This window comes from Diadema antillarum, unplaced genomic scaffold (assembly GCF_040938485.1).
Source record: "Diadema antillarum isolate AM-2024a unplaced genomic scaffold, OU_Dant_1.0 seq00000798_RagTag, whole genome shotgun sequence".
In the NCBI taxonomy this organism is placed as follows: Eukaryota; Metazoa; Echinodermata; class Echinoidea; order Diadematoida; family Diadematidae; genus Diadema; species Diadema antillarum.
The window spans coordinates 2,908,716-2,924,642 of record NW_027271682.1 but is presented as its reverse complement, the minus strand read 5'-3'; the positions used below and the strand labels follow the sequence as shown (position 1 = coordinate 2,924,642).

The following is a 15,927-nucleotide window of genomic DNA, read 5'->3' as shown; positions in this document are numbered from 1 at the left end:
TTGCGATAGTACACTGTACCTGTGTTTTGCAGGATTATATACCAGTAATCCTTTGATTATCAGAGCTTTTAAACATCAAATTGCTTAGTGGCGAATATGTTCATCAACTCTGCAATTGTGGGATTTTTAGCTCACCTGAGCCAAAGGCTCAAGTGAGCTATTGCGATCGCCCTTCGTCCGGCGTCCGTCGTGCGTCGTGCGTCGTCCGTCGTCCGTCGTCCGTCGTCCGTCGTCCGTCGTGCGTAAACTTTTTACATTTTCATCTTCTTCTTGAAAACCCCAAGACCGATTTTCATCAAACTTGGCAGGTAGCATCCCTAGGGGGTTAGGAACTCAATTTGTTAAAATGGGCACCATGCCCCACCCAGGGGGCCCCCAGGGGGGCCCAAACCCCCCAAAATTAAGGAATCTGTAAAAATCTTCTTCTCTAGAACCAGAAGTGATAGAGCTAAGTTAATACTATGAGTTAGTACATTGATGACTGTAGTTTCAAGTTTGTTCATGGCAGAATCAGGGGTGCCCCCCTTGGGACCCAGGGGAGGGGGGTGGGGAAGGGTTCTAATGGGGCCTAAATTGTACATTTTCATCGTCTTCTTGAGAACCCCATGACCCATTTTCACCAAACTTGGCAGGTAGCATCCCTAGGGAGTTAGGAAATCAATTTGTGAAAATGGGCACCATGCCCCACCCAGGGGGCCCCCAGGGGGCCCAAACCCCCCAAAATTAAGGAATATCTGCAAAAATCTTCTTCTCTAGAACCAGAAGTGATAGAGCTAAGTTAATACTATGAGTTAGTACATTAATGACTGTAGTTTCAAGTTTGTTCATGGCAGAATTAGGGGTGCCCCCCTTGGGACCCAGGGGAGGGGGTGAGGAGGGGTCCTAATGGGGCCTAAATTGTACATTTTTATCTTCTTCTTGAGAACCCCATGACCTATTTTCACCAAACTTGGCAGGTAGCATCCCTAGGGGGTTAGGATCTCAATTTGTTAAAATGGGCACCATGCCCCACCCAGGGGGCCCCCAGGGGTCCCAAATCCCCCAAATGAAGGAATCTTTATAAATCTTCTCTAGAATCAGAAGTTATATATAGAGCTGAGATAATACTATGAGTGAGTACATTAATGACTGTAGTTTCAAGTTTGTTCATAGGAGATCCAGGGGTGCCCCTCTTGGGTAGGGGGGGGGGGGGTGGTGGTTGGAAGGGTCCAAATGGGGGCCTGAATTGTACATTTTCATCTTCTTCCTGAAAACCTCATGATGGATTTTTGTCAAACTTGGCAGGTAGCATCCCTAGGGGGTCAGGATCTCAATTTATCAAAATGGGCACCATGCCCCACCCAGAGGGCCCCAGGGGGCCCCAATCCCCCCAAATTAAGGAATCTTAAAAAAATTGGGCCCTTATTGTACATTTTCATCTTCTACTTGAGAATGCCTGGTCAAATTTTGGTAGAGCTGTGAATAATTTATATTAGTGACTGCGTGAAAGGTGAACTTGCGATACTCAGGTGAGCGCTAGACCCGCGGGTCTCTTGTTTGGGTTTAACCCTCACATTTTTGCAAATCCTTATTTTCAACCCCTCGTACTCAGAGCCTTTTTATGTGCTAATGCTTAGAGCTTCATTTTTTTTAAGTCATCAATTTTACCGAGTCCTTATCTTTCCCTTGCCATACGTTAATACCTCTCCATCATATCTACTCTCGCTCTCTCCCTCTGTCTGTCAGTGTAGTATAAGTTTCTAGTGTTTTAGATACCATTATACAATTATTTGTAAGAACTGATAATCGTTCATATGGCTCTTGAAAAGGCAGTTGATATGTATATTTGGTAGTCACTGACAAGGGGAGCCACATAGAGAATACAACAATGTTAAATCTGTCTTTGAGCTGTGGTGAGCATCAGGCTTTGTGAGGTTCCTGTGTTTTGATATTTCACAGTAGATTCTTGAAATAACATTAACGGTTTGTTTTTCTTCTGTGTGTTATATCCTGCAGAAAATCACATCCCAGCAAGACACGAATTTCCAAATGTAAGTATCTGACGGAGGGGACAGGGGATTGGGGTGGGGTAATTTCTAGTTTTATCACATTGTTTCAGGTTACTGCCATTTTGTTCTGGCATCCGCTTCTTCTGGATTCAGAAGCTGATATGCTGTTGGAAGAGAAACTCTGTCGTTTCATTATATTCTGTGCAAGAAGAGGGAAATATTAGTAGACAACAAATCTGGCTGTCTACACACATTGTCTTTACTTTGGTTATTACGATGAACTGTGCAACTGAAATTTCCATGTTCATTGAGCCAACTGATTGTATATCTGAATTGCCATGCAGTCATATTAGTATGAAATTACATCCTTCGTTTTTAGCAGCTGTGTGCCAGTATTTAACCATTTTATGGTATACTACCATGCAGCATTCTTCATAGTGTACAGTGTAGGTATGCATTGATACATGTACCAGGGGCGTCACCAGCTTTTTTTCAAGGGGGTGCGTTTTGACACTAAATGTTTACGAGATTGTTTGGACCGACATTTGGAATATAGGAAGCTCTCAATCCCTAGTCTTGAGGGGAAACCAAGCGGGGAAAGGGCACCTGCGTAGCTAGGATTTCATCTTGGGGGGGGGGGGGGGGGGGTGTTAGTATGCGAGGGAGCGAGCAAGGGTGGGGGGGGGGGTGTGGAAGTGCCGGAGGGGGTTGTACCCCCTTTAAATGGATTATGCAATGACGGTGTGACACGACAAATTACTGGCAGCGATATCAGGAGAATGGCATAACGACTACATGCGAGCGAGCGGAGCGAGCGAGCTTGAAAATTTTGACATTTTACAGTCCAAAAACTGCCGTTTGTAGCCATATTTTTTTGCTTTGTAAATTAAGGGGGGGGGGGCGCACCGGGCGCAACTGCTGGCAATTACTGGCAGCAACATCAGGTGAATGGCATAATAATTAAATGCGAGCGAGCGAAGAGAGCGAGCTTGGAAATTTTGACATTTTACAGTCCCAAAACTGCCATTTGGAGCCATATTTTTTTCGCTTTGGAAATAAAGGAGGGGTGGGGGCGCAACGGGCGCAACTGCCGGTAATTACTGGCAGCAACATCAGGGGGGCATTTCATCAACGAGTTCGTCGGAGGTTTTCACCGACAAATTTGCTATCAGCCAATCAGATGCAAGGATTTACACTGACAACTGTTAAAAGCTAATGAAATCCTTGCGTCTGATTGGCTGACAGCAAATTTGTAGGTGAAAACTCCGACGAACTCGTTGATGAAATGCCCCCCAGGTGAATGGCATAACAATTAAATGCGAGCGAGCGAAGGGAGCGAGCTTGAAAATTTTGACATTTTACAGTCCAAAAACTGCCATTTGGAGCCATATTTTTTCGCTTTGGAAATAAAGGAGGGGGGGGGGGCGCACCGGGTGCAACTGCCAGTATTACTGGCAGCAACATCAGGAGAATTGCATAACAATTAAATGCGAGCGAGCGAGCTTGAAAATTTTGACATTTTACAGTCCAAATACTGCCGTTCTTAGCCATATTTTTTTCGCTTTGGAAATTAAGGGGGGGGGGGGCGCACCGGGCGCAACTGCAGGCAATTACTGGCAGCAACATCAGGTGAATTGCATAACGATTAACTGCGAGCGAGCGAAGAAAGTGAGCTTGAAAATTTTGACATTTTACTAGTAAAAAAAACCTGCCGTTTGTAGGTATATTTTTTCGCTTTGGAAATTAAGGGGGGGGGGGCGCACCGGGTGCAACTGCTGACAATTGCTGGCAGTAACATCAGAAGAATGGCATAAAGATTAAATGCGAGCGAGCTGGAAAATTTTGACATTTTACAGTCCAAAAACTGCCATTTGAAGCTATAGCTTTTTTGCTTTCGAAATGAAAGGGACGCACCGGGCGCAACTGCTGGCAATTAATGGCAGCAATATCAGGAGAATTTAAATGCGAGCGAGCTTGAAAATTGTGACATTTTACAGTCCCCAAACTGCCGTTTGCAGCTATATTTTTTCGCTTTGGAAATTAAGGGGGGGGGGGGGGGGGGGTGGGGCGCACCAGGCGCAACTGCCGGCAATTACTGGCAGCAACTTCAGGAAAATGGCATTACGACTAAATGCGAGCGAGCGGAGTGAGCGAGCTTGAAAATTTTGACATTTTACTGTCCAAAAACTGCCGTTTGAAGCTATATTATTTTTTTTTTTCGCTTTGGAAATTAAAGGGGAGGGGGACGCCCGGTGCGCCCCTCCCCCTGGATCTGCCACTGGTAGTCAAGGGTGTGGGTTTATGTTCATGACTGGGGGAGGTATGACCAGCGAGGTGGCGTCGAAGTGACCAAGCAGGGGAAGGATGTCCAAAATCTGCACTTTAGAGCATTCCCTAAACTAATTGTGCGTTTTTGTTTGTGTGTGTGTGTATTATGTACATGGAAAAGTTAGGAATTAGCCCAGGTCAAGTCTTTTTATCGGCAATGCAAGACATTTTTATATAGACTAGTATGTAAAGCAACACTGCAAAAGCAATGATCTAGCTTTGATAAAACGAAGCGTAAGGTACAAAGGTGTACATTCTACATCACATTGCGCAACATTGTAGCGACTCTTCGTTCGGATGTATACTGAGTACACTGCGCACATCCTGCTTATTATGCAGAATGCCAACCAGGAATCACGCTGAATCACAATCTTTTGTCGGCTCTGGGCTTTTTGAACAATGTTTCACACTATATACCTATTTAATTATGGTTAAAAGAAATTATAGAAAAATATGTTATTTCTTGATCACCCTTTCATTCAAAAGCAGTTTACTAACACTTGAATTACTATTTTTGTAAGTCTTTTTTTTTTTTTTTTACCAGCGGATTGGGAGGGGGCGCACCCCCCCCCCCCCCCCCCCCTCCGTAGTTACGCCACTGCTTTTGGGTGAAATAATTGGACAGATTTCTTGAATTCTAACAAAAAAGCAAGAAAATCTTTTCATCGCGGGAATTATGATTATGTGGGGTGGGGCAAATGGTGCGCTTGCCTTCCAATATTTTTATGGGGGCAACATTTTTGTTTTCTTTCAAAAGCAAGAAAATCTTCTCATTTCGGGAATTATTAATTATGGGGGGGGGGCAAAATTAAAATATGCTTGCCCCTCCAATATTCATATGGGGGTAACTTTTTGTTTGCTTGCCCCTCCATTTTTTTTCACTTCTTTTTTTTTTCAATGAGGCTAAGGCTCGCTCTTGGGCTGGCAATATGGATTGGTCAGAAGTAACGTACATAGACCCTACATACTTGTAAGAAGCACACGTACATGCAAACGTGTATAAGTGAGAATACTAGATTGTATAAAATCAGTGCTGCCAGAACCAGGGGTGCGAATTGTTTTTGCCGACGATTTTTTTTTTTTTTTTTTTTTTTTTGTGTGTGTCCCTGGTGCAAAATATAAAAAAAAAATAGAAAAGAATAATTATCTAGCGTCCGGCGTTGAGGTCGCTCGCAGACTGATTTTTTTTTTTTTTTTTTTTTTTTTTTTTAAGGATCTGAAGGGGGGTGCGTTCGCACCCAACGCACCCCCCCTGGTGACGCCCATGTGTACATCAAAGCTGTTGTTTTGCTCCAAGCAAACAGTTTGACACTGTCTGCAGTGCTTTGAAAGTGAAATCTAATTTCATATGCAAAGTTGTAAACCTTGAATTTGGTTCTAATTCTTTGCTCCCTGGCTGTGATCAGTCTGAAAAAACAGCTACTAGAGGTCCAGAACAAGCTGGAGGCGCAGAATGATACGAAGAGCGCCCCCTCTCCCAAGGAGAAGAGAAACCCCTCGTCTGCAGATCAGGACCCCAGGTCGTCCGTCATCATGGGCAACGGTAATTCAGTCACTGGGGTATCAGCTGCCGACAAAGCAAAGGTGAGAGTGAGTGTGTGTTTGAAGAACTCTCTTCTGGGTGCTCATGTATCAAATGGTATCTTTAAACTGATTTGAAAATAAGGTGTACCTTGCATTCCAGCTGATCAGAATGAAGTATATATCATTATTGGGACGACAGGACGTTGTATCTACAAAATGTCCAATGTTCAAGAGAGCAAAAAAACCATGGCAGCCAAAGCACTATATCAAATGGGATAGCCTTTCCTTTGACATGCCATGGTGGCTTTAATTTTGGGGGTAAGGTAGCTAGAATTTGGAGTGGACATCACTTAACTGATTATCTGACCATTAATCAAGAAAAGATATTTTAACCAAAATTTGAGATACAAGGTCTTGTCACCCCGACAATGATAATAAAATTGCATGACACATATGAGTTTTTCTGTGCTTGCGTCCCAGATGGAGCAGGAGACATGTTCTTGAAGTTGTCGTTATGTCCACCCATTTTTCTATCCTAGATTTTTTGTCGGCTTTGTTTAAAAAAAAAGCAAACAAAAAACACATTTTTAAAGAATGCATTTTTTAGCTGTGATTTCAGCTAGTTTAAATGGTAGCAAAAAATCTGATAGTAATGTAGCTGTTGTATCTAAATAGCATGGCAGCATTTGGCAAAATGTGAGTGTGAGGAAAGAGCTAGTGTCGAGATATGGCAACAACACCAGCACAAGCACCAAACTTGGATTACCCTGTGTGTTTCAAATCTAATTGTTGTTGTATTAAGAAAGAAGGGAGAGAGAAAAATGGGGCCCTATACATCAAATAATTTGCCCCAGACAATACTGACATAAATCAAACATTATAAATCTTAATGGTATCAAACAAGAATATTAAATTTAATTGCATTATATCATATTTGTTGTGACATAAATTCACACAATGATATACGATTAAAACAACTTGAATGAAAGTGTTGTAGATGGGATGCAGTTAGAATGGATTGAAGTGTTGATTGGAACACACCTCATCCTTCTCTTCTCCATTTCAAACAGCCATATCCAGTCCAGGCCAACATTGATCAACTCGGAAGGTCAACACCGCCCCCATTGGTGATGCCTGTGCAGGTTCCAAACAACCCCAGCCAGCCAGAAGAGAGCAGCCCCCGTGTCCATCAGCAAGTCTTAACGAGCATTGCGTACGGCAGCGTGCCACCTTCCAGCAACCACAACGCATACCTCCACGACGGGTCGGACCGGGCCCGCGACATCGGTCGCAAGAACTCGGCGCCGTCGCCCCGGCTCCAGGAATCCCTGAACAGTTACAACTCATCGCCCAAGATGAGCTCGGGCAGGACTGACGACAGCATTGGGAGGCCCGTGACCTCGATGTCAGCGCGGCGGAACGTGCCGCCGCATTTGATGAGCGCGGCAAACCAAATTGGCCCCACGGCCCAGGTGAAGCAGCAGCTCCCGTTCAAACTCACGAAGACCATGTCCAGTTCTAGCACATCTGTGACACAGATGCTGCCAAAGAAACTAGAGTCTCTGTCATCGTCATCGTCAAAGCCAAACAAAAATGCCAATGCGCAGCCGCAGCAGACTTCGGATCAAGATGTTATATTCTTTTGATAACTGAAAAAAAAAGAGAGAAAAAGTTATATATATCAAAGACCTTGGAGAAAATTGTTGCGTTGTGTGCCAAGAAGTGGATGTTCCGCAATAGTTCACATGCCCTTTGCCTGGTATGATGATTGAGGAGCTCATTGTAACTCTGATGCTTGTTTCCTACTGGTGCAGCGGGCAGCCTGCATGATGGCAGCGTAATGATTCTTGTCGTACTCTTGTCGTCATTTTTTGATGGCATAATTTAAGTTTTGAAGTGGTAGAACGTTTGGGATACGGGGACAGAAAGTAGGTGAGAGTAATCTTGTGCGCTTGTGGTTTCATTCTAAATATCATTCATGTGGTGTGGCGCCCTCTCTGACATAGACAGGGACGATTGACGATGAACCACCAGTGCTTGTGGTAGCTGAAGTCCTGATCTATTCTATTTTCTGCTGTCGCAATGTCTTGTGATAGCCTTTGCAAGCATTTTATTTGTCAGATTTATCTCATTTTCAAAAATATCTGCCTCTACGACGACTCTGTCGTTCCTCCAGAGATGTTTCTTCTTCGAACGGGATTACATTCAGAGTGGGGGTTCCTGTCGCTGATATTTATACTATGCTGTCATCTCTTTTATGCCTGTGCAATCAGAGTAGGTGAAGCCCACAGTAGATGTATTTATGACACTTCCAACATGTTTAGTAGCTTCTTGGATTGGATACAACATGGGGAGTAGATGGGCTCAGTCAGCATTAGTCATGTATTTCCCTTCCCACCCCATTTTGTTCAGATGCTTTCTTTTTTTAATGGTGTGTATCTACTAATATCATTCAGGCCAGATGTGTGAGAATCATCTTGAAGAACTATAAAACAACCCATTCTCAATGTGTTACACTTCTGAGATGTAAACTATCGTAGCCATTTGTTATCTTGAGAATGATATTTACTGGTGGAGCATTCATCGATTTTTCCCCAGACATTGAGTGCCATTGCAAAGTGATCTTTTCTTCTTTTTTTACATCCTCTCAGAGGTCATTCCATTCCTGATCAGCATTCTTTACAGCTAAAATTTCAAATAATGGCCAAATTCCTAGTCAGTAAGGCACCAATTCAATTGTACGGGGTAATGTGGATTGAGATTTCAACGCAATTTTTATATATTGGTTGCACGTACACTGACATATTGAGCAGCTCCCATGCACAATAACTAATACCAAAAAAAAAAAGTTTTTAGCAGGGTCTATGTCAAAACAGGCGTACACATTCCTGTTAAATCATTGTTCCTTGATTGAAACAGGGTATGATGTGTCGTGTCGATGTCAAATTGCTTCCGTTTGGCTTCTTTTTTTATTGCCTGTAATCTACTGATCAAGTGTGTATGCATTCTTTAATATGAATTGTTTTCAACAGCTTAATTAGCTATTCTTAGTGTAAGGAGCAGTTATCATTATCTTTTTCTTTAACTTCTGTGAGCAACATTCCTATTTACCCCTGAAGTATTCCATAGAATACCTGAACATTCCACTTTAGATTGAGAATTGCAGCCATGGTCATTGCTATAGGAGAAATAGTAGTCCATCGGGTGTGGACTCCAGATATTGTAACAGTGTGACCACTGAAGACTCCAACACTTTCAGTGCCCCCATGTGTACATGTAAAGTGTAGTAAATTCATAGATTCCCGAGTCGGATGTGAGGTACTTGTCCAATCGAGCAGTCATATGGATTTGATAGGTGTTACTTGCAGTGGTGTGCTTACCCCCTCCCCCATGTGGTACACATGTTTTGTCCCACAGAAAAGCGAGAAGTGTTGTTAGTGTGCCTCACTGTTCCTGACACCAGCAAGTTATTGAACTATCTTTGACAGAATTTTGATAGTCGTAGAGAAGGCTTGGCTCTGATGAACCGAATGATAAAGTGGGAATCAGCATCACTCAACGTAAAATCATTTTTGGGTGGGATAAATCCAGCCTTGTTACTGAGGATCAGCGATCAGATATAGATATGTAGATGACCCCCGCACCCAGCGTGTAGTGTAGTGGAGCCAGAAATGTTGTCAGTTGCTCCAAAAAAATGGGACCAAGCATTTCTTGTTCGTGTCAGAGATATTTCTCTATATTTCACCATTCCACAATTCAAATGGGTTTTTACTCCTGACATGCATGAAATGACATGTTGAACCCCATCCCCCACCCCTTCAATATTCAAACTAGTGGCCTGTCTGTCCTTTGAAATTATGTTCACGAAGAATTCATGACATGTTGTATTCCGATATATCTAAGGGGATCTAATGTCTGTGTAGGATGAAATGTGTAGTATAGATGGGTTACCTTTTATTGAGCATTGAATTAGAGAAAGCGATTCATTTCTCTGTCCACCCGTGATATATTCAATAAGTTGACTTTCTGCTAGTATTCAGTCTCTTTCTCTATTGATCTGCACTCTCAAATAGTATACCTCCATTAAAGCTGTCCGTATTCCAGCGAGCACAAAAATCATGTCATTAGTGTGCGAGGCTTCCAAGGGCTTGTATAGTCTGCGGTCAAGGCTTAATTACTATTTTTCAACCTTGAACGTGCCATGGTTCATATGTTAAAGTGCATACACTGGAGGGCAGAGTTAGTTTGATGTAGCCCGGTCGCCATCATGTCCATTGTTCCATACCAAATAACTTGTTTTGTATGAATAGCAGATTGTATGCTTCCCTCCCCAGCTCCCCTTCTTTCTTTGTCTTATTCTTGTCTGTTCATCTGTTTCTCAATCACTCTTAACAAGCTATAAATGGGCGACATTGAGGGGGGAAAATCCTTCTAAATGCTGTTTAACATCTTTTGCTCCAACATTGATTTATCCATTATCTTGGCATTATTGCAGAGGCTTTAATCTTTGCCAAAAAAACACCAAAATGAATGATAATGTGGTACTGAGGCACTGTCTGTATTCTTTACTACTCTATTCTACCCATTGAAGAGGCTTATTTCCTCTGTAATGAACATTATTGATACTGTAACCATATTTTTCAAGGCTTGCTGCAGAGTATTCTTATGTCATTTTCACGAAGAAAAAAAAAGCAAAATGATGTATTTCATTTTTGCCATGTATTGCACAGATCCTGCTAGTCTCAATGAAGTTTTTGAACAGATGAATTGAATGAATGTACATTATTGCGGCGAGACCGTAAAATTCTTTGCCCATTCTGTTACCATGGTGACCTCTCACTACATGGCATATTTAGTAGTGTGTATTTACCCTTGCAGTACTGATGAGCCAATTCATGGCTCGTTTCAGGTCAACCTTCTCAAAATCTCGACCAACTTCTTGAAATGGTGATTTTACTCTGTAAATATGCCGACCAAGAGCCCACACTAATGTCGAGATACAATACTGGTGAAATGCAGGGTTTTGATTGTGTATTGTGTATTCTCTCACGAAGATAGCTAGTCTGGCATCATTTCGGAGTACATAACATTGCTGCTAGAAAATGTCAGAGTCCAAGTGCATGATTTTGCATATTGAATACTTGAGAAAGCATGTCACTTTTTGTGGATTTTTCTTTGCTACTTTTTATTCATTATTTTATTCATTCATTTATGTGAATGTTTGGGAATGGGATAGGTAGGAGGGGGCAATGAAGTAGAGATTCTGTTTTTGTGTTGAGGTGTTAGCATTATGTTACAAAGTGATCCACTTTCCATTAAGTTTCAAGTTTCATCTGATCTAGGGATAACATAACTTCAGAAAAGACTTGCTTGAACAAAACATGAAAGAACTGTGTGAAGGTAAATGGGTTTGTCGGTACACATCACAGGTGCGCTGTGCACAGTGGGCAACTGAATATATTGATGTGTAGCCCCAAGTCCTTGCCGAACTGAAAATACATACGCTCATGCCTGGGCAAACTAAATCATCATGTCTGGCAGAATTTGATGACAACATCAACTGCATACTTTGTGGCACAATTTAATAATCAATGCTAAACCAATAAGCTGGAATTCACAATGGTTGTTTACAATCAGTCCATGGATTGTGCAAATTTCAACTGCATAAAATTGTGCAACACATTGTGTACACCAACAGACATCCAATGATGAATGCGCGCGATCGCGCTTGTGCGAAGTACACCTACAAGTATATTTAGCCCTTTCTGTAATCAGTGGACTTATTTAGACCATGGATTTGCTTTAAACTACCTTTGTAAATTCTGGCTGTTGTGTCTAAAGCCCACTCTCTGTGACTGGATATTAGGACAGTGTGATAGCAGGGGTCGAGTGTGTACTTATCTTTGAGGCGTTCATCAGTAAGCCAGAGACTGTAAGCCTTGCGCTCATTATCATCACTTTTAATACACAAGACAATTAAAGGGACCGGTACTTTTCATTGGACCTCATAAAGCCAGTATAATATCCTTAATACTTTGCTGTAGTGAAGAACGTACTGTAGAACCAGAAACATTCGCGGCATGAAGCTCTCACGAATTGGAGCCGACAGCCTTTTTCGCAAATTTGCGACTGGCATGCAATGCATTGTGTCAACGAAAACTTTTGTGGGCATTTTGCTTTCTTGGATCTTGGCTCCTTGCAAAATTCACAAGTTTCATGCATGAGAAAATTTATGGTTTTGCGATGCATATATTTTTGTTTGCGATATGTGATACTGTTTTGGGGAAAAAAACATATCCGTCAATTGCATCGTGGGAATTACAGAGTGTGAAATCACTCGATAGCTTTACATCATTTGATATTCCTGTCTCTACCACTCAGCATCTATCAAATGTATCTATGGCATTCTTGACTATGTATTATTTTCAACTTGTAAATGCCAGATGTATTGCCAAGCACACCTTTGATGTAAATTCTTCACTTTACCTGTATAGTAAAATTGTATATAATTACGATAATGGCTAGTATGTGTGAATACTAGAAATTACTGGTCAAAGGGTAATCGGTATAGTAGGTTCTTATATTTTGTATAAAAAGAACTTAATATTATGTTGTGAATACTGCACTTTTTTCCCGAAGACTTTGTATAGTGTAAAGTTATTTAAAAAGATGCAACCTAAATATAATCGTCGAGGTAAAGAGGAGGATAGTAGAAGGAAATAATGAAGATGGTGATTATTTTATTAGATTCTTGTAGAATGCAAACAAAACACATACAAAAAATCAACTGCGATAGATCATGTGAACTCAAAGCCGAGCCCAAGTGTCAGACACTATAATTCCTTACAGGCCATAGTTTGTTCATACATTCTGTTATCTGAATCACTGTATACGTTTGATGTCTTTTTTTCCCCCCTTGTAAAACCCACTTCATGGCATACTGTACCTGTCCAGTAAATGACCAGTTTTAGTGGTCAAGACTGTTCTCGCTAGCACTAACAGTCGCTTTTTGCCTGACGAAGTGACTACAGATGTCAGTCCAGCCTGCACTTTTACTCTTTGTTTTTAATGTAAAGTGTGTGTAATGTTGCCAGTTCTTGTAGAAACCAAACAGGCACTCACATGGGGATTGCACATGAAATTACAAGCAAACTACTTGTGTGCTCAGAAGACGCTACCTTCTTCCATACTAATCTGAGGATGAGAAACTGCCATAGTGCCCAACTTCTTTCTTCAGTGCTGCTGAAAAACTGAATACACTGCACCTACTTAAGTCTCCTATGAAAGTATTACAAGAGAACGTAAGGCAAATGATGCGAATGCTTTCGTATACAGTAGGCCTCCATACACACTGACCATACATGGGATTGATTTCTTTCATTAACTGATCGAACGAGTTTGAAGTACAGATTTGTACAACCAAAATTGCATACATCTTCTGCAGTGTAAAATTTGTAAATCTTCCGAGTAAAAGTTTTAACATTCTCTTTCGGTTGCATTTTCATATTTAGAGTGCCAAATTTTGTCATACAGTGTTGTTTGGTTCCTCAACTTATCACATCAATCATAAGAAAACGGGACTCTGTGAGCATTTGACCTCTACACAAAGAGATTTAAGCAAAGACTGGATTGAAGAAAAGAAGATGGGCATTCCCTCATCAGTTTGGATTTGGGAGCATAAACCCTATTTCCAGGCCTATCTATTAGTGTCTGATATTATTGCCCAGTGACCTGTTGGTAATCTGGAGATTTTTTTTGTTCGTTTTTTTCTGGTCATTAAAAACCGGAATGCTGTGTGGAACTGGCTTAATAGCCCAGCACAAGACCAGTTATGCAAGTGCTGCATCATAGCAAGGAGCAGTATCGGTCAAAATGGCCACTCCTGGTGAATTGCCTTTAACCATTGTCTCACTAATGCGCCATGTGTTCATATACTGTATGTGCATTTGCTTCAAGGCAGCCTCACCTTGTATTAAAGGTGATCATTCCAGCACACCCAACCTGCCAAAAGTCGGGTGCGTGGTAGATAGGCAGAGGTGATGATGTGAAAGCATGAAGCTTTGCACCTTATTCTTCTTCAATATTTGTGTTGTGTGTGCATTTGGTGTATTTCAGAAAACTAATTGTAAAACCTAGGCCTATTATTCTAATTTAAGTGTTTATCTATTCTTCTCTACGACTGTATTCTGTCCAACAACAAAAGCCTTTATAAGTTATGTCGTCCAACCTGTTTTCAAAGATCCCTGTCATTTCGTAGATGAAACCTTTGTGTTATTTTAATCTTGTATTATTTTATCCGAGACCCCACACATACTTGTAATGCCACATGAGCAATAAAAAAAAAACAAAGAGATAGATGAGAAACAACATTGTTACGTGTCCATTGTTTCATTTCTCTTGCACAATTTTTGTTTTAGACAGCTTAGTTGGGAGAAAGAGAGAGAGAGACACACACACATGATGCATAGTAAAAAATAAGAAATAACACTACCTGTAATTTGACAATAAATACAGTTACCATGGCAGCAGCTACACAACAGCCAATCATCTGCTAGAACCACAATCACTGCTGTAATAGCAGCATTTTATTATTGCAGCATATGAGAGTCCTAGATGAGTGAGGAAGGGGAAACTATTAAAAGAAGCTCAGATATGACAGAATGACAGAAATGGGAACGGGATCCAGTCATTCACTTGGTGAGAACAAATGTTTTTACACCAGGTGTCAAAATACCACCAAAAATCCAGCCATTAACAAAAAACTACTGAATGACATACAGCTGTATTTTGTCGCAACTGATGTACAAATCGTCCTTCATCGACACATATAAGCACCGATCATTCACCATTTTAGTAAACAGCCATGATAAGGGCATACATACTTGGGTTGGACTGGAAGGCCCGTACTCACAAAGGTGGTTTTAAATTGTTAGACCATGGTTTAAATTCAGTCCATGGATTAAAATAAGAATGAAAAAGGCAAACTATGTAAGTTGTTATTTTTGCATATAGACATTTTCGCGAACAAGGAGGTCACAGACATTTTTGCGAATTGACACTGACGCTATCATAAATGCACTATTAACCTAGCGCATGGCAACATTTTTGTGTGTTGTTAAATTTGCGACCCAACTGTGATTTGCAAAATTTGCGAAATTAGCCTTTGTGAAAATAAGAGCTTGTACATGTACAGTACCTTTGACACGTGAATATCAAGCGTGATTGTCATTGGACGTCTGTCCAGTGTACACAATCTGTCGTGTGCATTCACTTGGAAGAAATATGCATAAACCGTGGTCTAAATGTAAACCACCTTCATGAATATGGGCCTAACAATCTCCTGATTACAAGACAGGTGTCATATCGACAAGACTACAACAAGCTTTGGCTCGACAGCCAGTGCTGGGAGCTGTACAGTATATTTTGTTTGTTTGAAAAAGAAAGGATACAGTGGCGAATAATAGAGTTAACTACATCTAAAAAAAAAAACAATATGCCAGCCTATCCTTTGGCAGCTAATCAAAGGGAAAAAGAAAGAGCAAGGACAAACAGAGTCAGATGGTCACTTAGTCTCGCTTCTAGACCCTCTACTCGTACAATTTTGCTATACAGGATATTGACGCTCTCAACGTCGAAAACTGGAGTAGGTTTAGGTGGATTTGTCCTGTTTGGCGAAGGCGGCAACTTCGTCGTGGGGCGGAGATGAAGCAGAGGGCGCATTTTGTAAAAAGGAATCCACTTGGCAAAGGGTCTGGAAACCAGACTAGTGGTCACTCTAAACGGGTTCACCAGGCATTGGTAACGAGAACTACCATTCGATAATGAACTTTAGAAATAGGGAAAAAATCAAAGAATGGGAGAAGAAAAATTGCACATGAAATACAGCGGACATGAAATTGTGGCATTCTACTATAATAAATGTTTTTCATAATCAAAATCTGTGTCATCAGTCACTATCACCTGTGCTAATTAGATGAGCTGATGGGAATCTTTGACATTTCAGATCGTGTTTGCGTGCAATTTTGAATGAAATCAAATTCTGCACAACGTCAAGGGTTGGCTTCGATAAGTAGAGTACAATCAAACA

At 41.3% G+C, this 15,927-nt stretch overlaps 1 protein-coding gene across 1 annotated transcript in view; it reads left to right on the top strand.

Moving 5' to 3' along the window:
- Nucleotides 1-9,776, top strand: part of LOC139739399 (uncharacterized) — a 257,483-nt gene extending 247,707 nt beyond the window's left edge. The window contains exons 45-47 of the mRNA XM_071650020.1: nt 1,996-2,030; nt 5,723-5,900; nt 6,911-9,776. Coding sequence (XP_071506121.1) covers nt 1,996-2,030; nt 5,723-5,900; nt 6,911-7,486 — 789 coding nt within the window. The 3' untranslated portion in view covers nt 7,487-9,776. The remainder of the gene's footprint in view (nt 1-1,995; nt 2,031-5,722; nt 5,901-6,910) is intronic.
- Nucleotides 9,777-15,927: the final 6,151 nt, after the last annotated feature.